The 25,306-nt window shown below is 44.8% G+C and overlaps 1 protein-coding gene across 1 annotated transcript in view; it reads left to right on the top strand.

Annotated features, from left to right (window-relative positions):
* Positions 1–4,844: 4,844 nt before the first annotated feature.
* PLG (plasminogen) overlaps positions 4,845–25,306 on the top strand; it is a 36,142-nt gene continuing 15,680 nt past the window's right edge. The window contains exons 1-10 of the mRNA XM_039882263.1: positions 4,845–5,028; positions 8,734–8,869; positions 10,083–10,189; positions 13,319–13,433; positions 14,896–15,035; positions 16,451–16,571; positions 18,046–18,164; positions 19,280–19,442; positions 20,150–20,295; positions 23,471–23,640. Coding sequence (XP_039738197.1) covers positions 4,980–5,028; positions 8,734–8,869; positions 10,083–10,189; positions 13,319–13,433; positions 14,896–15,035; positions 16,451–16,571; positions 18,046–18,164; positions 19,280–19,442; positions 20,150–20,295; positions 23,471–23,640 — 1,266 coding nt within the window. The 5' untranslated portion in view covers positions 4,845–4,979. The remainder of the gene's footprint in view (positions 5,029–8,733; positions 8,870–10,082; positions 10,190–13,318; positions 13,434–14,895; positions 15,036–16,450; positions 16,572–18,045; positions 18,165–19,279; positions 19,443–20,149; positions 20,296–23,470; positions 23,641–25,306) is intronic.

Genomic DNA, 25,306 nt, shown 5'->3' with positions numbered 1-25,306 from the left:
CTCGGGCCTTTCCCCTCGGGGACTTGGAACATCCAATCGTTCCTTCTGCCGAGAACCGGCTCCCCCGGTTTCTCATCCTTCCTGCTGGCCTCCCAGGTCTCAGGTCGGATGTCAGCTCCTCCGGGAAGTGTCCTCGCTCCTCGCAACAGAGCGAGGTGTCCCTCTGCCTGCGCCACCGCCACCGGAGCCCGGTGGGCGGGCGGGCGCCCTGGCCGCTGGCCCCGCAGCCCCGCGGACGGCGGGACCTGCCGGGGGCGGGCCGAGGGGGTGGGACAGGGGGCGGGACGGGGCCCGGTGTCCCCTGAGGAGTCGCCGTCTGCAGGTCGGGCGCCCCAAGGTGCTCGCCCTCGTGGGAACCCCTGGCGCCTGCCCAGCCTCCTGCTTCGCCTCGCGCGCCGGGGCTGGACTGCAGCTGGCGGGAGAGCAGGGCGGAGCTGGTACTTGGGGTGCGGCCGCGATGCGGGGTCTCTGCTTGGCAGGTGTTTTACCTGTGTGCACAGACGGTGGGTGTCCCCTGAGCCCCCGGAGGCCACGCAGGCCAGGCCTCCTCCAGCCTCGGATTCCAGGTGGCGGCGGCGGCTGCTGCAGGTGGCCTCAATCAGGCTGGATAACTGGCGGGCTGCGGGCGGGGGCGGGGGCCTCTCCCGCTCGCGGGAGCCGGCAAAGGCCGCTTTCGCTCCTGATCTAGAAATTCGGTAACTTCAGACTCTCCCTGGACAACGCTCTGTACTGTGGCAGTTATCGTTAATATTATGGAAGCATTACATCGTCTGGGTCCTCTCGAATATATACACACACATCCAAGTGTGTGCACACATATCCAAATATACACGCGTGTATCCAACTACATACAAAATGTGTTCAAATGTATATACACATATCCAAATATATGCCTATGTGGCCAAATATATATATTTGCAATATATATATATTTGCAAATATATATATATATTTTTATATATATTTTTATATAATATAAATATATATATAATATATAATAAATATATATATTTGCAAATATATATCCAAATATATATAAACATATCCAAATATATATCTCCAAATGTATATCCAGATACATATATTCAAATATAAACACATATATCCAAATATATACATATATAAAAACATAGCTATATCTATTTTTACTTTTTATTTTGAAATAATTATAAACGCACAAGAAGTTACAAAAAGAGCACTGAGAGGTCCCCATCACTGGCGAGGTCCCCATCAGCCAGCCACCAGCCTCCCCCAGAGGGCGCATCTTAAAACACTGAAGTTCGTTATCAACACCAGGAAGTCGCCCTGTTTGTATAATGTGATAGCTGGTCCACAGAGCTTGCTGAGATTTCTCCAGTTTTTACATGCCCTCGTTATTTTTTCTTAAAAGGTTTTAATGTTTTCTACATGTCTCGTCTCTCCCAAATACTGTGGTAAAGACTTTCGTCTTCACTAGCTTAGAGAATAAGAAAGTTTAGAGGTGGGAAGGCCAATACGGTTTCTCTCTTTGTTTTATCCACAGTGAAAGGATCTCAGAGCAAAAGGATCCTCACCTGGATCTCTGGGGGTCCCAGAGCTGGCTCAGTGTGAGCTGGTAAGTTACAGAGGAACAGGACTTAACTGCTAATGGTTACCTCACGTATATAAGAAGTCTCGTAACTATATATGGTGTCAGGTGGGTACTAGACTAACTGGGGGGATCACTTCATAAATTATAGAAATGTCTAACCACTGTGCTGTATGCCTGAAACTAATATACTATTGAATGTCAACTGTAATCAAAAAATAAAATAATAAAAATAATTTTAAAAAACAAGTCCGAGGAGGAGATGTCCAACGAAGACCGATCGTTTTTCAAAAACGAATAGATAACTCCAGTTCCGCAAGCACAGTTCAGTGAAGAAAATACTACCTTGCCGAACGCTAAACTAGTCGGTCGAGTCTTAGGAAGTGCTCGGGGCGGGTTACATTTTAACCCCTGTGCTAACTGAGCTAACTGCTATCTCTTTGCAAGGGCTGAGGGCTGATAAGTATTTCATTCCGTGGTCCCAGAGACTGTGGAACAAAGGCGAGCAAACAGGAGGAAAAGGTCGAGGGAAGGAATGAAAGCCACCCTCAGAGTCATGAGAACACGTGCCCTAGGCGATAAGCCCCCAAAACCGAACACAGTAAAAGCAATCGGCAAACTGGCATCAAGGGCGAAGATAAACTTGCTAAGAACCCTTGGGACAATGAAAGCACTCTTTGTTTGAGCCCTTAATAGATTTTTTTTTTTTTTTTTCTGTTTTCGTTTTGGAGAGTCTTGTTGGAGAGACTCTGAGATGTTCAGGGTACAGAATGCACTGCCCTAGAATGACAGGTCCCGGATGGCAGGGCCTGTGGCTGGGAGGGGCTCTAGGGAGTGCTGGGGAAGGTAGGGAATGACCGGTAATGGTGGCAGGTGCACGGGTCCGGCTAGCGCCACAAGCCCACCCAAGGTGAAAGCATGTCACCTGGGGAGTTGTGACTCGGCCACAGCTTCCGCTTCAGGCACAGTAGGTGCAAGAGAGACGGAAAGGCTCTCCTGGTGCCCTTGACTGTTCCTTGTGTTCATGGCTTTCTTTGTAAGGTACTTGCAAGGAACTCTCCATTTTAATGCCTGGAGGGGAGGGACTAGCCGGTTCTTCCTTTCCTTAGAGAGTCCGAGTGGACCTTGGTTGCCGGCCCCATGCTGGGCAGAGTGAAGGAAATTAGGTTCATTTTCCATCTTATTTTTATGTCCTTATTCCTGGCCACAAGCACTGCAGCAGCCTCCGCAAGTCTCAGGTACAAGGCTGGGGGAGGGCAGAGGCTGCCATTCGTACATTTTGTACAATCCTAAAAGAATATAACACAATTCCGTACCAGAATTTGTACAATTTTGTACAATTCTGTACAAATCAAATACCTAATGATTTGACCTCAACAAGAACACATATTTCAGAATGTGTTCTACCTGTTAATAGTATACAGAGATGATCTCTCTTTATCTCTTTTCTCAGTTTCTGCCGTTCTTTCAAGTAGAAAATAACATATTTTGAATTAACTGTCTTTACAAGCTTGGACAAAACCACTACCCAACATCCCTCTGAGAGTGCCTGTGTGGGATCCCCACGCACGATCCAGAATAGTCCATTGCTTTGTGCCTATGAAGCTAACGCAGGCAGGGCTGTCTCCATGCACCCACCCCACCAATGCAAGAGCAATAACAGTCTTCTTTGCGGTCCTCCTTACACATGACTGAATGGGGTGGCACAATAGCCAAACTCCACCTCATGGTTATCCGAGCTCTCATGATGCCAATATATCATAAAGACGACGAAGAATGTATCGTCAGGAGGCCATAGGAGGGTCACCTTATTTACAAAAATAGCGTTTGCACAATCACATGTATTCTACCATAAGAAGCTTCCAGGAGGAAAGGGAGCAAAAGGCATGCCACCACCGCCTAAAATAAAAAGAAAGAAAGAAAGAAAAAAACGAGAAAAGGAAATTTATCGAAATAGAATTTCCGACAACACCGCTCCCGAGGCACCTTCTCCATGAGGCAGCACTAAAACATTTTAAATGGAAATAAATGCATAACGGGCACATTATGTATTAGTAGACTCCGTTTTTTCCTCAAAGTACTTTCTCAAACATATAGCATAATCCCCCCTAAAAGATATTTCAGACATTTTAAGAAAAAAACAATCCGTCCGATGCTGATTTCTCAACTCGCTTCTGCCTTGTGAACGTTCCAGTGACCTGGGCTACTGGGAGAGAAGCAAAGGATGCTGGGGGGGGCAGAGTTTGGGGAGAGCGGAAAGCTGGATAAAGTAGAAAATCCGGAAATGCGGTCAGGGCATCTCTGCCACTCGCAACAGTGTCACCTCCTGGCTCTCCGACCCGCTTTGTTCTTGAGAATCCCGCACAGGGCATTTCGCTCAGGCGGGCGGGTGTCCGCCTTTACCTCCTCCCCTCCCTCGTCAGTTTGCAGAAAGCAATCTGTAGCCCGGAGAGAGGAGTTGCTTGCCCTTATTTCACATTTAAAATAGAGCCAATTTAACTATTCCTAGACGCTTTTTAACACTGAAACAAGAGTTTTAAAGCGTGTACTACCACCTGCTCATTCTAGCCATAAGCCAGGGGTATATCCGAGTACAGAATCAACGATTAAAATCAAGACGGACTCTTTAAACCTAATTTTTCCACTCTTGCTTTATTTCATGAGAATGAGAATATAATGAAATGCATTGTGAATTCATTTGGGGGAAAAGATCAATATTTTGTAACCTAATTTATCATCATGGAAAACATGTGAGTCCACTGGGCATAAAGAACTTTTGATAATAATAAAATATTTTAACTTCCGTAGTAATTTCTACACTGGCAGGATATGGGGATAGTCACCATAGTCTAGATCACCCTAAGACCTAAACAGTTTGTGTCTGTTAGCTTCACCCGTGTTAGCTCGGTAACCTTGGGACAGTTCAACTCTCTTAGCCCGAGTCCCCTCACCTAACGTGGAGATGACAATAATATCGCTTGTTTTGAACATTGAACGAAACTGCCGTATGCACCCCTAGGCAGTGTCTGGCCTAAAGTTCTTAGCAAATGTTGACTATTACTGTGATTTTTTTTCCCCCAAAAAAGAGAGGGAAGGGAACAAGACAAAGCGGAAAAGGCGACAGCCTGGGAGCAAGGAGATGAATTAGGGCGAGAAGGCCGGGCGGGGCCGTCCGAGTCCAGGGACAGCTTTCACAATTTCCCATCACCTGTTGCAGCCTGCTCTGAAACATTTTGTAAGAGCCTCCGTCAAGGTAATGTTTGAACCCTCAGAGCACAGAGGCAACGGGCCTCTGAGACAATCATTAACTGTATGTAATTAGCTTGTCGCTGGATGCATTTCCTGTCATGTAAGCCAGTAACATCTCAGATTGGGACACACCGCTATCTGGACAGTGCTGGCTGGCCCCAGAATGGTACATGAGAAAGTGGTTTTTCTCCTTCTTTTATTTCTGAAATCAGGTAAGGCTTAAAGATTTTTAAAGCGTTCATCAATATTTTTTTCCTAGCAATGTATTAAATACCTAATGGTTTGGGGGCAACTAGTTTAATTTAGCTTTTGATTCGTGAGATTCTCAGTTCGGGATCTAAATATGAGATTGAGGAATTCTTCAAGAAATGAGTTTAATTTCCCTGTGAATACTGTGAATACAAATGGGCAGAGAAAAAAATGAACGATTTTTTAAAATCTGAACTGAGCTCAAAAGATGGTTATTTTACTTTCTAAAAAATAGCCCGGAGAGCTAAAAAAAAAAAAAAAAAAACCCCTAAAACTTGTTAGTTTCTTTGCCCAGTTCTCAGTTTCATGTAGATCATTTTTTTTAAGATGTCATTTACTCTTCACTTTCAAGTGTAAACAATGAAATATCTCTTTAACTGTATTCTTTGACCAGTCTGTAGCTGTATTTTACTAGTTTCCTGTTTGCTATGGTTTAAGTGAAGCTTTCCATACATAAGCGTTTGCTTCCATGCCTGGAGAAATCACAGACTTTGATTTGCCAAATGATGCACGCATGTAGAAATTCAACAAACATTCATTAGTGCTTGGGTTAGACCAGGCACATTTTCATACATACATATGTGCATACATACATGCGTACATACGTATGTGTGTGTCATTTGCTAATACTGGCTTATTTAACTGGTGTGATAGGTGGGGTGGTATGTTCATCCCCGTTTTATAGATGAGCAATCCATATTTAGGAAAATCATGTTGTTTGCCTATTGACCAAACTCTCAAATCCCGGAAGTAAAGAAACCAGGATTTAACCCTGGGCTTTCCAGGAAGAAATGTGGTGATCTCTCTTTCCCAACTCTGTTTGATCCTTCTATAAAATGTTCTGAGCGTGTCCTTGTAGCTCCTTTTCCTTCCTGACAGCTTTATCGCGATATAATACACCTGCTACACTAATTCGCCCACGTGAAGTATGCAATCCAATGGTTTCACCATATTCAGAGTAGTGCAGCCATCGCCACAGTCCATTCTAGAAGCTTATCATCACATCTCCTCAAAACCCTACGCCCGTTAGTTGTCACCCCTCCCCCTTCCTGCAGCTCCACACTCCCCCAGCCCCTGGCAGTCACCAATCTGCTTTCTGTCTCCGATTTACCTATTTTGGACAGTTCACTGAAATGGGATGATATATCCTGTAGTACTTCTTCATGTAAACAGTGCCTAGATACTTGAAATTCCATTGATAATTGCCAGATAAAAATTCGCAAGTCGTCCTTTAAACTAGAGTCAAATACATTTGAATTTAGTGGAACCCTTTGAAGACGTCGCCTGGGAAATGCAGAGCAGAGGACAGACAGAACAAAGAGGGTTTGGGGGGAGATGTTTGTGCGTGGCACGCTGGTCTGCGGCCTCTGGTCCAGTCCACGGACGGCAGGACCGGGAACACGGTGCCCCTGATTCAAGCAGTTCACACCCAAATGTTAGAAGGAACTTCTCTGCAGTAGGATTAACATCTGTCCTCACCAAGCTGGGGCGGGGGCAGGGGGAGCTCTTTGTGAAAGGAAGGCATTTGCTCCCTTTCTGAGAAAGGGCTTCAATGTGCCAGTATTCTGAAACCACCGCGGACAGGACACGGACCCTTTTACAGCTGTTCTCAGTAAGAGGTGCATAAGCAGTTTGCATTTCACAAACTACTGGGCCTTGTCCTCCAGAGACAGAAGCTCTGGTGCCCACTTCCGTACCTCGGTGATCAAAAAGCAAATGAATCCACATTATTGGTAGAACTCTTGCTTTGGTAGTCAGAGACATCCTCACTGGCCTAGAATATAAAAGTAACCTTTCTTACTAAAAAGATGTGTTTAATGTTTCTTGCTCAGCAAATCAACTGCATTGTACTCCATTGCCATATCATCCCCGGAGTTGAATAACAGAAAATATTGGAAAATTTTTCTCAAACAAATGAAAAAAAAAAAAAACCTCTTTAAGGTATATTTCTTTGGATTATTTTGGCTCCTAAGGCAGGTCTCAGCGGCCATGAAACATAATAACATAACATAATTGAAGGGTGACAGAAATGGAAATTTTCTTGTTTTGACGTCATTTATACCCTGGCCTATCCATTCTCTAAGAACTCTTCAAAAAGTTTAGTTTAACTCTTCGTAGGATATGTTTTATAGAGTTATCATCTTTGCTTTTTAAATCACATCCTGATCTATAGAATTTACCAAAGTACAACTCTCCTTGGAAATGAGAGCTCAACATGGGATAAAATGCAGGATAAAGACACGGATGCTGGTCTAAAACATCTTTTTTCCCACAGTTTTCTGATACATTTCTCAAATGCTTTGGAGGTATTACATTTAAATCTCGCCAGCCAACTTTCTGTTCAGTGTCTACCCTTGCAGTGTAGGTATCTGAAACAGAGGAAGGACACAGAGACGAGAAAGGGAGGGTGGCTTTGTCACTGTCCACCAGAGTGCCTCGCCCTGTGCCCTGTGTGTGCCTCCAGGCAGTCAGGGATGGTCTTTCTGAGAACGAGAATCTGACTCTTAACGCTCTAGAATGTCTCATCTTTGGAAAACTTGTGTGACTGCCCACGCCCTCTAGGAGATGCTCCGTTCACAGCCAGGCTTCCGATGTGACCTGTCTTCTCATGCTGCCCCCGCTGCCTCTCCTGGTCACTCTTCCATCCCCTCCACCGGCTCTGGGTCTCCACCTCTCCCCTCAACGTGGTCAAGGTCACCATGTTGCCTAATGCCATTTAAGCAAACTTTAGGAAACTTTGTATCTTTATTTTATTAACCTCTTTGGCCTCTCGCCCTGTGAAAATCACTAGCGTTCCATACCGAGGAAGTGGAAGCCGACAGCTCCAGGCTTGGAGTGGAGCTGCCTCGGGGGGCCCGGAACAGGAGACACTCTGTAGGCGCGCAGCGGAGTCGTGGCTAAGGGCACCTCGGCCAGTCTCTGCAGTAGCAACGGGCAGAGCAACCTTCAGGCAGATCCTTTGCCTCAGATTTTTATCTCATAGGAGATAAAAATAGGAGAAAACTAGTATTCGTCCTAGGTGCTACTTTCTTACAATTTCCTCTGAAATGTCAGATACCTATCATCGTCATGGAAAAGGTTATTTCTCTTTAATTAACAGCGTGGTGTCTTTGTACAGAGCCCAGCATAAAAAGGACCTCAGATTGTGGTTCAGATTTCGTTCGGGTCCTATTTATTCTCAACACATCCGAATTTTTGTATCTCGAGGTGGAACCATTCAGCGAATGCTTATCACAGCAGTTTAAGTGACACAGCAGAAGTTTATACTGTTGGAGATCGAGTGATGGCCTCCGGTTTCTTTTTATACCTAGGGATGACCCAATCAACCTCAATGTCAGTAACAAGTGCCACTGGTGGTCTCTCCGTGTTCTTTGATAACGCAGCACTCAGATCAAATTTATTCTTATTTCAGGCTCCACGCCCATTAATGCAGCAACATAGAAGTTATTAAACAGTGGTAAGCTATGCATCTACCAATCCAGTTGATCTGTCAGTATATTGCAATCCATTAAAGGAACCGTTTTCCTGGCTAAACATTTTTATTTGTGGCCACCCGTTCTGCTTCCAACAAAGCAGCAAGTTTTACTTGGTCGATGAAAAGCAAATAGATTGCGAAGTCGCCAGTCATTAAACAAGGGTGTCGATTCAGTTTCATCTTCCATCTGCAGGTCACGGAGACCCCCTGGACAGCTATGTAAACACACAGGGGGCGTCACTGCTTACTGTCAGGAATAAGGAGCTGGAAGCCGGCAGCATAAACGAATGCGCCTCGAAATGCGAGGAAGAAACGGAATTCGTTTGCAGGTATTTTCGCTGCTGTTGCTCTAACGTGAAAATGTTGCGGTTCGAGACGTTATTATTTCTGTATCAAGAAATTTGCTCATAAACTTATTAACAAAAACAGGATTTAAGAGGAAAAGGGAGGTTTATGGGGTTGCAGTTTCGAATCCCTACTTGCTCCCTGTTATCTGAAACCAGACGGTTTCTCGTTAAAGTTTATTAGCATTCCCTTTAGAAAAATGCCCCGAAAGGAACTTATTTATTTTTACGTACGACACGAGCAGCTATTATTCTGAACCCTAATTTTTAACATCTTTATCACTAAATATTTATCGAGGATCATGTGACGGAAAGTGCCTCTAAGGGGCAAAGAATCGTAGATTTAGTTATCCGCTACATATGATGTATAGCAGTATAGGTGATAGACCTTTGTATAGATACAAGGTACAGATTTACGGTGTAGCCACAGAAATTGGATAGAATGTAAAAATTTTCTAAAATACAGCCAACGTGAGGGATCAATAAGTGACATAATCAATACGTGCTCTATACAGATTCAGGGGAAAGAAGGATTCCTAAGGGTTGATACAGCTAGGAAGGCCCCAGGAAGGAGGTGGGAACTGAGCTGGGCTTTGAAGGGTGAGTGAGAGCTTGGTGACACCGGGTGAGGCTGGTGGCACTGAAGGTGGGGGCCGGGGTGGGGAGGAGGTCCCAGGTGCCACAGCAAAGAGGCTCAGTGGGGAGACGGGCTGTAAAGGTGGCTTGGATGGCTTTGGTTGCCAGACTGATCCTCTACACAGGACCAGGTGGGGGCAGGGTGAGGAGGGGTGAGGTGAAGGGAGGGCAGAACATAGAGGCGGAGGTCAAGGGGAAACGACAGGAGTCCAGAAGCCATACAGGCCGTTTGCGGAATGAGTTGAAGCAATCAGAGTTGCCTGTTTCCAACACGAAACCAAATATTCTGGAACTCGATTAAGATATGAGTGAAGAAAGAGCAGCTGAAGCAGAAAGGGAATTTGGAGGGCCAGAAGGGAAGGGGTCAAGGTAGAAGAGGGGTGACCAGCATGCCGACCTATGGCTGTGCAGCACCCTCAGCGATCCACACAGGAGCGAATGTAGTGACTCCCTGATCCATCGAGAGATGCAATTCCCTTTGCAGTCTCCTGCTAATCAGTCAAAGTTCGCTTTCCTCAAATAAAGGAGAACTTCTGCTGTGTTTCCTGATTCTTTCCTGCAGGTCATTCCAATATCACAGCAAAGAGCAACGATGTCTGTTAATGACTGAAACCAGCAAATCTTCCTCAGTGCTTAGGATGAGAGACGTCATTTTATTTGAAAAGAAAAGTATGTACAACGTTTTCTTTTTCCTCCTCCCGCCCCCGTCCCCCGCCCCACGCCCCACCCCTGTTTATATCTGTAATTTATCCACCGCAGAACGAAGAATCATGGTAGAAATAAAGTCGAATCGAGAGTCGGGACAAGATTTGGCCACTAACCCACTGTATCAACTGAAAGATGTTACTTTACCTTTTACATTTTGCTGTTCTTGATTTAAAAAAAAAAATGAAGGGATTGGATTTACAAAGTATTCCAAATTCTATTTTATTTTCATGGAGGAAGGGGGCGTCTGGACGGTTCCCATGACCTTGACTTGCTTTTGCAGGGGCCACAGCTTTTGGACCGACGCCTGGAGACATAAAAAAAACTGAGGTGTTTAAATCCTCGGTAGCATTTGCGCAGAGACAAATTTTTTATTTTTATTCTTAAAATTTCTCCTCGTTTGGGGGGTGGGGGAATCAAGATCTGTATTTCCCTCAGACTCTGAAATGTTGCCTTTTGAAAATGGGCGAGGGTCGCAGTTCCTTTTTCTGTAATTTCCTTGAAAATTCCAGATGAGCTGTCGCATTGTTTGGATAACAGGTGGCCTGGATTCTTATGGAAACTGCTTGTCTTTTTAGATCTGAAAAAGTTCCTTTAGTATGTATGAAGATTTATGTGAACGTATGATCCTTCTAAAACTGTCGCCTAAAATCCATCACTGGCTAGATAGTGAGACCTTTTATAATAACTTAGCTCGCCGAATATTCTGTATCGCAGGCGTTCATGACAAGAAGCATCCTATTTCGTGTATTCTTGACCATGACGTGCAACACTCTCTCTCTCCCTCGCCTCACTACAAAACTCTAAATGAGATTTTTAAAAGCATTCTTTAGGTCAGGGGTATTTCTACGCATCGGTTCCTCTTCTTAGGTTTAATTAGCTGTGTGTCTGCTGTCCTTTCTTCATTATTGCGTTTTATCTTTAATTCTTGAGATTAAAGTGCAGATTGAATCTCAAATTTTTCTGTTAAAGTTATCAGCTCTTACAAATTGTGAGTAAAAGAGGAGAGATACGGGATTACCTACTATCCGTCCGATTTAAAAGAGAAGGCCTGGTGGGCTTTTCCCTGCAAAATGCTACCCTTTAAATATGTCATTTGTAAATTGTTAACCAGAGGGACCCAGGGGCGACCGCTAGGCTTAGTTTGAATAGTTGAGTAGGTGCCCATTTTCCAAGTGATGGAAAGGTTATATAAACTCTGGAAGGTACATACAAACAAAAGAGAGGTAAAAAGTCAAAAGTCAGTCATTTGGAGGAGCTTGTTTCTTTACTGTGAAATATCGACCTGCTGCTAAATTACCGGCCAGCATTTTTCTGGGAACAGTCAGTGTCGATTACAGCATCTGCCTGCCTCTTTCTGTCTTGGCCATTTCCATCACCTGCGTCTAAGCCGCCATCATCACTGGCGGGACCACGGCAGCAGTGGGTCTGTAACGTCCCTGCTTCCAACCCTTAGAATAAAATCCAGATGCTGACCAAATGCTGCAGGGCCCAGCGTCATTAGAGCCCACCCCGTTTGCTTGCTCACTAAACTGTCCTTCACTGGACTGGCACCTGCTCCTCCGACATGCCAGGTACCCCTGCTCCCCACCTGGGACCTTCTTCTGTTCTTCTCAACTCCCCGGTCTCAACACAAGCCTTGCCTCCTTTCCAAAGTCTTCCCCGACCCCTGGGCCTCCAGAGTGCCTTGAGTTTACACTTTCAGTAAGTGTCATATGTGTACTGTAAGAATGTATCTCACTGTAAGAATGTATCTCACTGTAAGATATACTTGCCACCTTCATACATACGCTTGGCTCAACAGCACTGCTTTGCTAGGGGTGCGTTAGAAATATTTTCCCCAGATAATTGATCAGTTAATTAAAAAATTGATTAGGGCATCATGAAAGATGACACAACTATATCTTAAATATTTTATATTTTCATTGAAAACGCAAGTTTACATTGGTACCTTTTGATGTCGAGTGGAGGCTTCTCTTTAAGTATCAGGCCACCATAGTTCCTTGCGTGAACTATGCTCGAAGAGAATTGTCTGACACAGTCAGTTTCCTTCTCTTTGAAGTGGAATGAGATCTAAAGACGTCTATTAACTAACCTGACTGTAAAATACCTTTACATTTTTATGATCCCCTCCAAATTCATAGAGTCGACTTACAAATGGATTGGATAGCAATCGTTTAAACTATTTGACTCTTCAAGTCCTTCGGAGCATTCGACTTGGTTAAAAAAGCTTTTTTTTTTTTTTTCACATTCATTTCTCAGTTTATGATATTGTAATAACTATGTATGGTGCCAGGTCAGTTTAGATCATCTTTAGTCAAACAGAGCTGTATAAAAAGTTTGTCGATAAAAACAACGAACTCTTAGTAAGCACAGGACTCAACCGATGAGAACAGAAGTAGGCGGGCTCACTGGAGAGTGGCCTGCAAGCCACAGGTGCCCACCTTGGAACAGGTGGGACACCGGTGGGCACCTGGCAGTGTATTTTAAAGACAGGATGGAGCCCACCAGCTAACCTGCCAGTTGGTTAAGTGCTGGCTGGTCGAGAGCGTCTACTGTAAACATTTCAAGTAGACCACAGTTTTATAATCCTGTTTGGCACTTGTTCATATTTAAAATACTGGGATCCTCAAAAAATGAAGTGGCTCGAATCTCTTTAGGCCTCTGCCACCCACCCTGTCCAAAAGCCTTTCTCCCCATTCCCTCTTCTCTCTCGTGATGCTATTTATTTTCTCTGTCATACATGCCACCATGAGGCGAGCTCTTTTGTAATTGTGTCCTTGACGACTTTCCATAACTGGGCCCCCAGACTCCACGGGAACGTAAGTGTCAGGTGGGTAGGGCTTTTCTCTGTCTCGTACGTACCCCATGCGTCCCCAGCAGCCGATACACAGAAAGGCTCTTGAATAAACGTATCAAGGCACCGAACGGCTACAACTCTTGCATAAATACAAAAGACGATCTTCTGAGATAGCAGGAAAATGGTACCTTCTTTTGCACAAGCCCTTTCTGTCGAGGTGACAGCGCCGTGAGGGGCTTCTCTGTGATGTTTCTTGTCACAAAGGGGTTGACTACAGTGCGGACTTTTTTCAGTGTATCTTTCAGAGTGCAAGACTGGAAACGGGAAGAACTACAGGGGGACAGTGTCCAAGACGAAAAACGGGGTTGCCTGTCAAAAATGGAGCGACAGTTCTCCACACAAACCCAGGTAAGACGTTTTCTTCTAACTCCGTGTTCACCTATGATACTCGGAATGATTCTATTCCTTCTCAATCAAAACGGAATACGTGAATACACCAGCACAGAGAGGAACTTATCCACGCTGATGTAGAGTGCCTCAGTTATTGATGGCACGAAAGTGGAAAGTGGTTGCTTTCCATTCACTTTTGAGTATAGACTTTTCTGGGAGACATAGAACACAGAAAGATGCCTAGTATAAAAAAAAAAAATAGTAAAACCGTGAGTTCTAGGCTGAGTCTGAGAAAAGACCAACGATGATAATGTCTAGGACTAGATTCGCCTAAATCGAACATACCAAATTAGAACTTGCACCGCGTGTTGACCTCAACATTGTGGAGCGAAAGAGTAAATAAAATAAATATACAAATGAAAAACGGATTCTCTCACGACTCGTCTGTGATTTATTTTAGCATCATTCTTTTTGTACTCTTCCCAACCTGGCGTTACGTTCGCAGTAAAAATGCTTCTCAAGTAGAATTTAGTGCCATTACCTACCCCTTCCCCCAACCGCATCCCCATGGGATGGGCAGATCTAACATTCCCATAACATTAAGGCTTATAAGAGCAGAAATAATTAAACCGAATGGCCAAATTATAGGCATTCAGGGGTCTTAGAGTTAACCTAAGCCATCTCTACCTGGGAGATGAGACACCGAGGTTCTATTTACCAAAAACAGGTATATAGAAAAATCAGAAACAAAACTTGCCTTTTTAGACTCCAAGTCTTGGGCTTTCGTTATTTCTACACAGCAACTCACCTCTAGATCTGAAAATGAGCTTCACTCCGCCAGCCAAGCCCCCATTAAATCTGACTTCATTTCAGAGCGAACCCATGTTTGGAACCAGAGGGATCCAACTAAAATTCCTGAGATGTTATTTGTTACTCGTCCAGACATAGGCAAGACGTGTTTCGTTTTACATTGCTGCGTCTTAGTTTTCTCATCTGTAGAAAGAGGGGTAATAGCACATTCCCTATGGAAGTTTTTCTTAAGACGACGTGTGAGAATGTGTAGCAGGATTTCGATGTAAGCCCGGCGCATAGTTCACACGGGCAAAACGGTGCTAGCGAATGTTATTTTTACAGGGAGAGGGACAACTGGTAAAAGCAGGTGTTTGGAGTGAATCGAGAATTTGGCAGTCTTTCGAGGCCTTTCTATTTCCACTGACTGCGCATGAAAACACTTTGGCTCTGCTTCTAAGACTTGTCTGTCAAGACAGTAATAATGGTAATATTAGCTACTATATTGAAACAGCCTATCAACAGAGAAATTGAAAAATCGGACAACGCAGATTTAGCAAGTAGCCAAAATGCATTTGGGCGGCGGAACCTTACACTTCAGATGGGAAACAGAGAACATCTTATTCCGCGTTGCTGATAACACGTCGATTTAAAAAATATAGTCCAAGTGATTCTTTTCCGTCCTCCGCAGATACTCCCCTGAGACGCATCCTTTGGAGGGGCTTGAGGAGAACTACTGCAGGAACCCGGACAATGACGAGAAGGGGCCCTGGTGCTACACCACAGACCCGAACGTCAGATTCGACTACTGCAGCATTCCCGAATGTGAAGGTAGGCGGCGGCTCTAGAGACTGTTCGCGCCCGCCCGCCCTCCGCACGGTAATTTGCTGTGCAGCGCTTTCCTGCAGGGTATTACGAATCATCGATCAGTGCCGTGTTTGACAACATCGAGTGATGTGTGCGCCTCTTGGAAAGGATCCACACTTGCTCAGACCCCCATTATTGACCCAATTACTTTTATTAAAACGTTACTTTAACTACGTGTGCACTCTAGATGCAAACTTCCTCTGCTTAAAGCTTGACGCGGTATAAAGACAAAAACAGATTTGCAATTAAATAGCTGAAAGAGAACCACAAAATCGATACAACGCAAATAAACGACATTCACTTAATGTGATAGACTTGGTTGTTTCATTGAAGCCCAGCAAATGAACTAGTTTTTAAATCGGTGATCTGTTATTTCAATGAACCAACCAATAGCACATCTCAAGAGTCAGTGCTACAAATTAAAAACATCCTGTTGAAAATATGGTCTTCATTTCATATTTCCTGCTCCATTTGCTGGTACAAGCGGGGAGGGGATGATGGTGGGATTCGTGCAGCGGTGCGGATAGTGTACGCACAGAGGCACAATGTGACAGCTTTGTTCCCCTATGGCTTTATCTACTTCAAGCATAAGACCTCTTATTTACATATTGTGCCATGAGATCATTTGGCCCTTAAATGACGTGAATGCACCATTTTTGTATCAGGTCTGCCTCTTTTTTTCCATTATTACTCCATAAAAATTAAAGTCATACATTACCTTGTTGTACCATGTTATTTCAATAACTCCAAATCAGAGTTTCCGTTTTTAAATAATGCAAGAAAGCAAAGAACAGCCAGCTGCGCTTTTCAGTCATAGAAAAAGAGAAGTGTTGTCACTCGGGGTGAGTACTATTCCACAGGGACATCTGAAGCCCAAATCAAACCCCAGCACCAAAGTCCTGGAGGGGTGCCAGCTTGTTTGTCAGTCATCTGTACGATCAGAATAATTTCAGAGAAAATCTTAAAGATCATTATTGAAACAAAGACACCAACTATTTAGAAATCCTAGTAGAGGAATCCTAGTAGAGAACTTACAGACTTCTGAGAATACATGCACCCTTCCCCACCCATCCCACTTACCTAGGGCCAGTGCATCCCAGTTTGATTATGGAATTCCTGGATTTGGTCATGACTATAATAGTTGAGGGGATATTGACCCAAATATGCTAATTTTAGCATCCGAAGGAGAAGATGACATTGTAGCTCGTATTAGAAACTTGAGTGCTTATTTCCAAGTTTACTGCCAAGTGATTGGAAGTACATATGAGCAAGTGGCAAGTGGCAAACGAGACATTTCTAGTGGGATTCGAGTTTTGTTTTTTTTTTGCTTTATTCAGTTTAGTTTCTTTCTTTCTTTTCTTCTTGCCCCTTCTGCCCAGATGAATGCATGCACTGCAGTGGAGAGAATTATGAGGGCAAAACTTCCAGAACCATGTCTGGACAGGAATGCCAGGCCTGGAGCTCTCAGACACCGCATGCTCACGGCTACATTCCTTCCAAGTAAGTCACCCTGGGGAAGCGATTCGATGGTTACAACTCTGCCGCTCCATGGGGCTTTTCGTGTGATTTAGACATTTTCGCATTCCTCGAGACGTGAACGTATCTGATGTCCCTGGCTTTCGAAGTTTGCATTTTCCCATGTGACTGCAAGGGAAGTAGGCACTCCTCTGCTCAAACTGAGGTCCACGGGAGAGTGACCACCCCTGAGAGTCGCTCAGAAGTGCAGAATCTCAGACCCTCTGAAACCGAATCTGCATTATAACCGGAGTCCTGGCTGGTTCGTGTGAGCATTAAAAACCGAGACATGGATACATCTCACTTGTGTATTTTTTAAATATTTCCCTCTGCTTTTTAATTTTTTTCCCCTTCATACTAGTGAGATTTGAGGCTTCTTAACCTACGATCTGGGGTTTGGTGAATCCCTTAATGTTTTGTGTGCATCTTTGTGGGGTCAGGATTCCTAACTTTCACAAACTCCTCAAAGAGGGGCATGCATTCGTGATAGGAACAAGTCCCCCTGATCTAGAAAACCTTACTCTGTTTCACTCGATCCTACAGGAAAACTCTCTCTCTGCAGCTGCTTCTGATCTTTCTCTTCAATTTATGGCTGCCGTAGGACCAGAACGGCACTCATAAAAACGTCTAAGAAATGAGACTAAGCCACAGATTTCCCTGTGAAAAACAGCTCCACGAAATTTCTGTACCTCACATTCCAAATAGTTAACTTAAAACACAGCTGTTGCCATCTTTCATTAAAGAAGAAATACAGGAAAGGCTCAAGACCCACAAATGGGTAAAAATTCACTTCCAGGAAATAGAAGAAAATAATTGCTTAAGCCACTGCTGTTCCCTTGTCCATCCTGGCTAAGCATTTACAGTCTCAGAGAGGGACATGAAATTCACGCGGAGGGCTGGTCACGAGGCATGGCACGCAGCTAGCTCACAATCTCAGCCCTGGTTCCTGCTGAGGGGTTTTCACTGAGCTAGCTGCTCCCAGGAACGCAGCTTGTCCCTTTCAGTTTCTGTGACCCTAAAGGCAACAGGACCAGAATCCAGTGGACCAGAAGGATCATTCCTTTAAGCTCTGAGGATGGCAAGCTCTGGGCTGTACTGCGTAAAAGATGACCACCTCTGGTCAGCGAGTACCTCGTGTTTTAAAAATTGCTATTATTTGCAGCTGAGTAACTGGACTTTGCATAGAACAGTTTTCCAGATGGGTGAATGATAAAGTTACTAATCATGTCCTGTGAAATTTGCACGTGTAAACTGTTAGGAAAACAATCCTTAGACTACCGAGCTAATCTTTCTTATGAGATGGTCATCTTCTCGAGGACAGCCTTCACCTAGTCACCTCCTTGGGTGCTTGACTCTGCCTAGCACACAGCAGCAGGTGCTCAAGATTTGCTCATTTGAGATGATTATCATCCGTGAACATAAATATGCAATTCTATTAAAATCCTTTCTGCCCATTCAGATTTCCAAACAAGGACCTGACCATGAACTACTGTCGGAACCCTGACGGCGAGCCTCGCCCTTGGTGCTTCACCATGGATCCCAATAAACGCTGGGAATTCTGTGACATCCCGCGCTGTAGTAAGTACGGCTGCCACCCGGTCCTCAGGGGTCCCCACCCGTTCTGCTCTTGGAGTCAAGGAAAAAACATACCTCTGTGCCTGAGTGCTGGGCCTGAGAAGTGCCTTACGAATGCCGTGGGATGCGATTGCTCCTTTAAAACAATCTGTCGGTTGCTGTAGGTGATTGTCAGCGCATCCGTTGATGGTGATTTGTTTTCTGATCAGAGGCCGTTGAATGTGGGCTCTCGAAAGTAGCTCTGATGGCCTACTTTTTTCTAGTGCTAAAGGGAAATCAGACCCATGTTTCCTGGACGTGGATTTCAGTGTCCACCAGACTTCTTTCTGATTGTTGCTTTGTAAACAAAAGGCGTCTCCGGGTGTCCACTTTTCAGTATGCCCATGTCGTGAGGAAGCAGTAGGAGGAGAAAATTCTAGCGGAGTAGAAGAAATGGCAGGCTTAGCAAGAGCAGCTGGAAAGAAACAAGTCTGTAATATCACCTGCTATGAGAATTTGAAGCCAGAGAATAAAGGTTTAGATGAGGACAGTTATTGAAAGTTGAAAAGGACTCAGCAGTCCCCGAGGGCTGGCTTTGTCTGCGGCCTGACAATCACCCTTTGGGACACTGACCTCTCCTTTCTGGACATCGGTTTCTCTTTTTGCCATCTTTTTTGTTTTCTTGAGAATTTCATGATTTCTAGATGCTCAGACTTTTCCTTGGAGACTTTTTTTTTTGCCTTCTTCCTATGTCCTTCCTCTCTGCTGGCTTTCTGGGCTCTTGGATGCCATTTAGTTACATTTACTCAGTGAATGCCTCACAAAGGAAGTTGGGTCACTGGGATATGTGAGGATCCGGGGGTGCGGGTGACACAGGTTGGTCCTTACCATGTATGACAAACTGAGCAAAGAGAGTATAAAAAGAAGCATGTACTCCAAGGGTCTCGAGATGCTCTCACAGACACAGATTCTACCAAGTCAACTTCTTTTAAAAATGGTAAACGATTTTCACGTGCCAGATTCCAAGAGAGGATGAGCAGGAAAGAAGACAGACCCCCCACACCCTCTCCAAGCATATCATCCTCCTGCACATCCTCTAGTTTAAAAATAGCCATTGTAATTTGTTACCCCCCTTCAAGCCACACCCCCGCCACCTTCTGGCCCCACGTATCAGTGTCTGAAGGGGAAGGGCGAGGACTACCGAGGAAATGTGGCCGTCACCGTCTCCGGATTCACGTGCCAGCGCTGGAGCGAGCAGACCCCTCACAAGCACAACAAAACCCCAGAAAACTTTCCCTGCAAGTAAGTCCCCCACGGGGGTCGAGCCCCGCTGGCTGAGTGAACGGCGGGATCCCACTGGCGCTGCCTCGGTGTGAGCTATGTCGGGCCCCAGGGGCGAAGTGTTCTTGAAAGGAGACTGGCTGAGTCACACGCAGGGCAGGTGGAACTCGGCACTGACTGTTTTTAAAACACTGGTCCTCAAAGTGTGGCTCCCCCGAGCAGCAGCATCCGGGAGCATGGGGGTTTTGTTAGAAATATAAATTTGGGGGGCCTCACCCCAGATCTACTAAATCAGAAACTCAAAGGAGTGGTTCCCAGCACTACGTTTTGACAAGCACCCTACTAAGTGGTCACCCTACTGAAACCCCGGGGCTGTCACACTCAAATTCTGGATCTACTTTCTGAGGCCATAACAGTATGGGAAACACCCACTGTGTTTTAGTGTACGGCACAGTGTCCGACACAGAACAGAAGGGCTATTTTGCTTGGCTATACACAGCCAAGGAATATATTTTAATCATTTACCCCAGAGAAGCATCTGTGCCATGATTCCACGGAATCCTACGGAATCCAGCTCTGCTTATGGCTCCGCCTGTGTTTCGGTTTGTGTAATTCTAGAGAATTAGCGGGATATGTGTCTAATGCCCCCGTTAATAAGCATGCGTGCACCTTGTTATTTATTTGTTGAGCCTTTTTGGAGAGCCGAATTCACAATCGCTCTTTTTCAGAAATTTGGATGAAAACTACTGTCGTAACCCTGACGGAGAAACGGCTCCGTGGTGCTTTACAACCAACCCCGAAGTGAGGTGGGAATACTGCAAGATACCATCCTGTGAGTCCTCTACATTGTCCACACAATTACTGGATGCCCCAGGTAAGAACGAGGACCGCGAGCTTACGGACGGCCCCCCGGGCCGCTTCAGCGGGGTGGCATAGGCAGCAGCTTCGTGTATAGCTTAATGCTGTTCCGGTCGGAACCCATGCTCTATGGTTTCAATTATTTTTAAGTTTGTGGAGCTCTGTTTTATGGTTCAGAATATGGTCATCTTGGTGAATGGGTCATGTGCTCTTGGAAAGAATGTCGCTTCTGCTGTTGTTGGGCTCTGGAAAGGCCGACTAGGTTGAGATGGTTACTGTGGTTTATTTAGCTCCTCTGAACCGTTACTAATCTACTTCCTGTTCTATCGGCTATTGAGAGAGGAGAGGTGATGTCTTCAGCTTTAGCTGTGTGTTCCTCTATTTCTCTTTGGTTTTCTGTTTGCTTTGTGTATCTGGAGCTCTTTGTCAGACAGACGCACTTTGAACTGTGTTTTCTTGAAGAAACGACCTCTTTATCCTTATGTAATGTCTCTCCTTATCTTTGGAACCATTCCTCGTTCCAAAGTCTGCTCATGCTGATAGGAAGACAACCATCGCTGCTCCATTTTCAGTCCTGTTTGTATGATATACCTTTTTTCTCAGCCTTTTAATTGAGGTGCTTGGACCATTTGCATTGAATGTAATTGTTATATATGGTTGGATTTAAATCTACCATCCAATTAGTTATTTCTGCTCGTCCTATTTGAATTTTGGTCCTTTTTTTCATCTTTTTCTGCCTTCGTTGGCATTAACTGAGTATTTTTGATTGTCTTTGTCACCACGATTTGCTAATTAGTTGAATCAGTTTTGGATGTTGTGAGTATTTTTTCTAATGTTTACAATATACATCTTTAACTTCTCACATTGCATCTTCAAATAATATCATGATACCAGATGTATAATGTAAGATACTTACAACATTGTACCTCTCAAAATAATTTTGCTCTTGTTCTCAAAGAGCTTATTTCTGTTGTGGTGTAAATATCACAATACATCGAAATTATTTTTGCCCTAAATAGTGATGTTTTAAAGTATATAAATAAAACTTATCTTTTATATTTATCTTTCTTTATGTATGTATTTATTTACTTATTTTTACCATTTCTGGTGCTTTTTATTTCTTTTTGTGGATTCCAAGTTCCACCTATATCATATTTCTTCTATAAAACACTAAACCTTTAACATTTCTTACGGTATAGGTCAGCTGCTAATGAGGTCTTCCAGGTTTGTTGTGTCTGAAAACGCCTTTATATTGCCTCCAGTTTTAAAAAATAACTTTATTAGATATAGAAATCCAGGTGGACAATTTTTTTTCTTTTCAGTTTTCACTGCTTTAAAGACGTGACTCTGTTATGTTCTGTTTTGAATAGTTTCTGATTGGAAATCTTATATCCGTTCATCCGTGTTTAATATTCTTTTTTCTATGGCTGCGTTTAAGACTTTCTCTCGTCTTTGGTTTTCAGCAGTTTGATTGTGGTGTGTCTAGGCATGTTGATTTATTTTTGGTATTTATCTTGCTTCACGTTTTCTGAGCTTCTTGTATTTGTGGGCTGTTGGTTTCATTACTTTTGTAAACTTCTCAACTATTGGTGCTCAAATATTTCTTTTTATCTGTTCTCTCTCTCTCTCTTTTTTTAGACTCCAAGTCCCCCAATGTTAGACCATTTCCTATTGTCCCATACTTCCTGTATCTTGTTCTGTTTTTTACTCCACTCTTTTTCCCTCGGTTTGTGTCAGTTTGGACAATGCCTGTTAACCTATTTTAAAGTTCACTGACTCCTTGGTTGTGTCTAGTCTGCTGATCAGCCCATTGAAGGAAAATCTGATGTCATCTCTGATATATGGTTTTTATTTCTAGAATTTGCATTTTCTTCTTTTTTATAGTTTTCACGTCTGCTGAAATTCTTCTACCCACACGTATTGTTCACCTCTGCTACAAGATCCTTCGACAGATCAATAACGGTCATCTGACAATCTTGGCCTGACCGTGTCCACATCCCTGTTTATCTGGCCACGCGTCGTCCCTGAGTCTGGCTTTGTTGACGGCTTTATCACTCAATGGTGGCTTTTTTGGTGTGTTTTGTGATTTTGTTTTGTCAAATGCTGGACGTTATGTGTAGTAGGTCAGCAGAGACTGAAGTAAATAGTTATGCTTTGACGTGGGAACCTTTTTTTATTTTGTCACGATGCTGTGTGGGTAATTGCATTAGTAGAGTCAGCGGATGAACTGAATTGGGATTTTGTTGTTGCTGCTTTCGCCTAATGTGGACCGTAGGCTTCGCATCCCTCTGGTTAGGGGCCGCTGCCTTGTAGAGTCTGGAGAGTCTTCTCGGGCTTCTTCATCCACTCTCAGCTTTTAGCAGTCACCGCATGCCTGCGCCGCAGCGAGGGCCGCCCCGTGCTCTTAACCGACCCCAGGATTGCACTGCCGTCTCTACTTGGAGAATACTAAGCTTTTGGCGGAGGTAGACATCCTCTGCCTTCCTGGGCTACGCTCAGTCTCAGACGAGCTCTGTGGACCTGGGCTTTGAAGGTCCTATTTCTCAGGGTTCTTGCCCCTTCCTCCCGTGGAGCTAAACCCTAACTCGGCCCTGTGGTGGGTCTCGAGTGGAGGAGTGGCAGACTCTTGCTCCGTGTCGGTGAAGGCTTCTGGGTCCAAAGAGATTTCCTGCCCCTCGAGGCGGATGAGATTTTTTGCCTCCACCTTTCCTTTAGAGGCAGTGGATCTTTCTCTGCACGCCTGGATGCGGGGTCATCTCCTGCCCCATCCCTCAGCAGCTCAAGGCTTTGGCTTTGTACAAGCGAGGAGTCTGGGGATTCGTGTCCAGCCCCGTCCCCGTCCCCCACAGCCTGCACCACTGAGTGTGTCTCCCTCCTCCCTCCTGTCCAGCTGCAGAAACGCCCAGTGGAGAGCCATAAAAAAGAGCCTGAGCACGAGTTCGATTTCCAGCTATAAACACTCTGACCTGCTTATGTTTTTCCCTGAGTTTTAAATTAAATATATATTTTTAGAAGTCGGGTCGTTAAGGTCCTAGAACATTAGGGACCTACCTCTCTCTTCGCATGTCCGCCCGCCTGCCGATACGGAACAGTGTGAATTCTGAGACTACCATTCTGCTTGTGTCCCGTGTCGCTCCACAGATTTCTCCATTTGAGTCACTGTTCACCGATTTCTTCTATTTTGATTTCAGTGCCTCCGGAACAAACCCCTGTGGTCGAGGAGTGCTACCAGGGCAATGGACAGAGTTATCGAGGCACGTCGTCCACCACCGTCACGGGAAGGAAGTGTCAGCGCTGGTCATCCATGACACCACACTGGCACCAGAAGACCCCAGACAAATACCCGAACGCGTACGTCTCTGATCCTTAACCTGAAGAGGGACGACGGCCAACTTAAATTTCTGTTAGAAAGGCCGCGCTTTCAGCTAACTTCTTAGGACCAAAGTTCTCTGGGCTCCAGAACGTCAAGCAAAATGTCTCAGGCACCTTGTTTTTGAGCAAAATCTCTGGAAGGAGAGCACTTAGAGACTGGCTGTCTTTCCTGAGCAGCGTTGTGGAAGCAAGGGGGTCAGGGTATATGGAGGTGTCAAGGTCACGGTAGTAGAAATCTTATGAAGACAAATGACCAAACAATTAGAAATCGTCCCAGCCCACACCACTTGCTGAAGTATAGTCTTTCAGCTATGGAATTTTGAATTTTGTCATTGCAACGCCCAGTCCCGGAGTGAAGTTCGTGTTTGTCCCTGGGTCACGGTATCTATAACCTGACCCGTCCAGACACTGAGCACTCGTGGTCTGAAGGGATATGAGTCGCCAGGACCTGACCAGGGAAAGCAGGAAGGCAGATGAGAGTCAGGGAGTACGCAGATGCTGACGGGCAAAGTGGGCGGGAAGGAGGACAAATGACCACGTCTGACCGAACTAGTCTTTTGGCTGTAAATGGATTAAGCTTTTAACCATCCGGTTGCTCAGAGACCCGCTGATTGGCTTCCTCGAATTGCAGGCCCGGGCCCGAGACTGTCACTTGTCTGTAGTACCTACAGATACAGTGTCGGATTCCCATACACATAATACGTTTCGAATTTTCTCAGACAGTCACAGGTCACGAGTCTCAATCGTCAAGGGAATTCCAAGGCTGAGAATTCGGCACTGTTCCGGGGAGCGCCCAAGGGCCTGAGTCGCCCAGTGTCCGCGGGGTCCTCGCCTGCCACCCAGTCCCTTTCCTAGTCTCTTCTCACTTCTCTGTGACCCCTCAGCGCCTTCAGACGCCCCCGGTCAACCCGGGCGTCTCCTCCCATCCCTTCCGTTCCGCTGCTCTTTGGTCTCGTCCCTGTTCCCTCAGTCCCTGCAGCGAGGGAGGTGAGGTGAGGTGGGGTGAGGGGAGGGCGAGGACAGTGCCCATTTTCCCAGAATGCACCCTGTGGAAATGACCGCCCGCCTGGGAGCTAGTTTTCCAGGCGGGCTCCACAAATCTTTCTAACCCTGAACTCGCTTGATCTACCCGATACGCTATTTACAGCTATATTATTTTCCTCCTTTTAATTATAAATGTACAACATTTTAACCGCGTTATGAGTGAACAGACGGCAAGGGCTGGTCTGGGAGCGTCATCATTTTGTATTTCATTCCTTCCTTGGGGAAATACATTTTGTTTCCAGCTTACATGGCCCAATGGCGTCGTATGCAGAGTGATAGACAGATATAGAAATGTTTGTATGTAGAAAAAAATCTAAAATATACACTTCAAAATCCATATTGGTTATCTCTGGGGGAATGTATTTAATATTCCCAGGAAAGGGAGATGTTCTGATGCTTTCTTTGACACATTTATATGTTATCTCAGTTTCTATATGAAGCATATATTACTTTTGAGTTTTAAAGTAAAAACGATGATCTGTTTTTTAAAGTTATAAAGTTCTTTAGAAGTTGGGGGTCATCTGTGCTTATGGCATTATAACAACCATTAGCACCTTTGGTATCTTTAATGGAACTATTTCAAAGTCACTGGTTACGACTTGGTTAAAACA

Source organism: Pteropus medius, unplaced genomic scaffold (assembly GCF_902729225.1).
Source record: "Pteropus medius unplaced genomic scaffold, Ma_sr-lr_union100, whole genome shotgun sequence".
Taxonomy (NCBI): Eukaryota; Metazoa; Chordata; class Mammalia; order Chiroptera; family Pteropodidae; genus Pteropus; species Pteropus medius.
The sequence above is the reverse complement of the archived record's forward strand: the minus strand, read 5'-3'. Positions and strand labels throughout refer to the sequence as shown.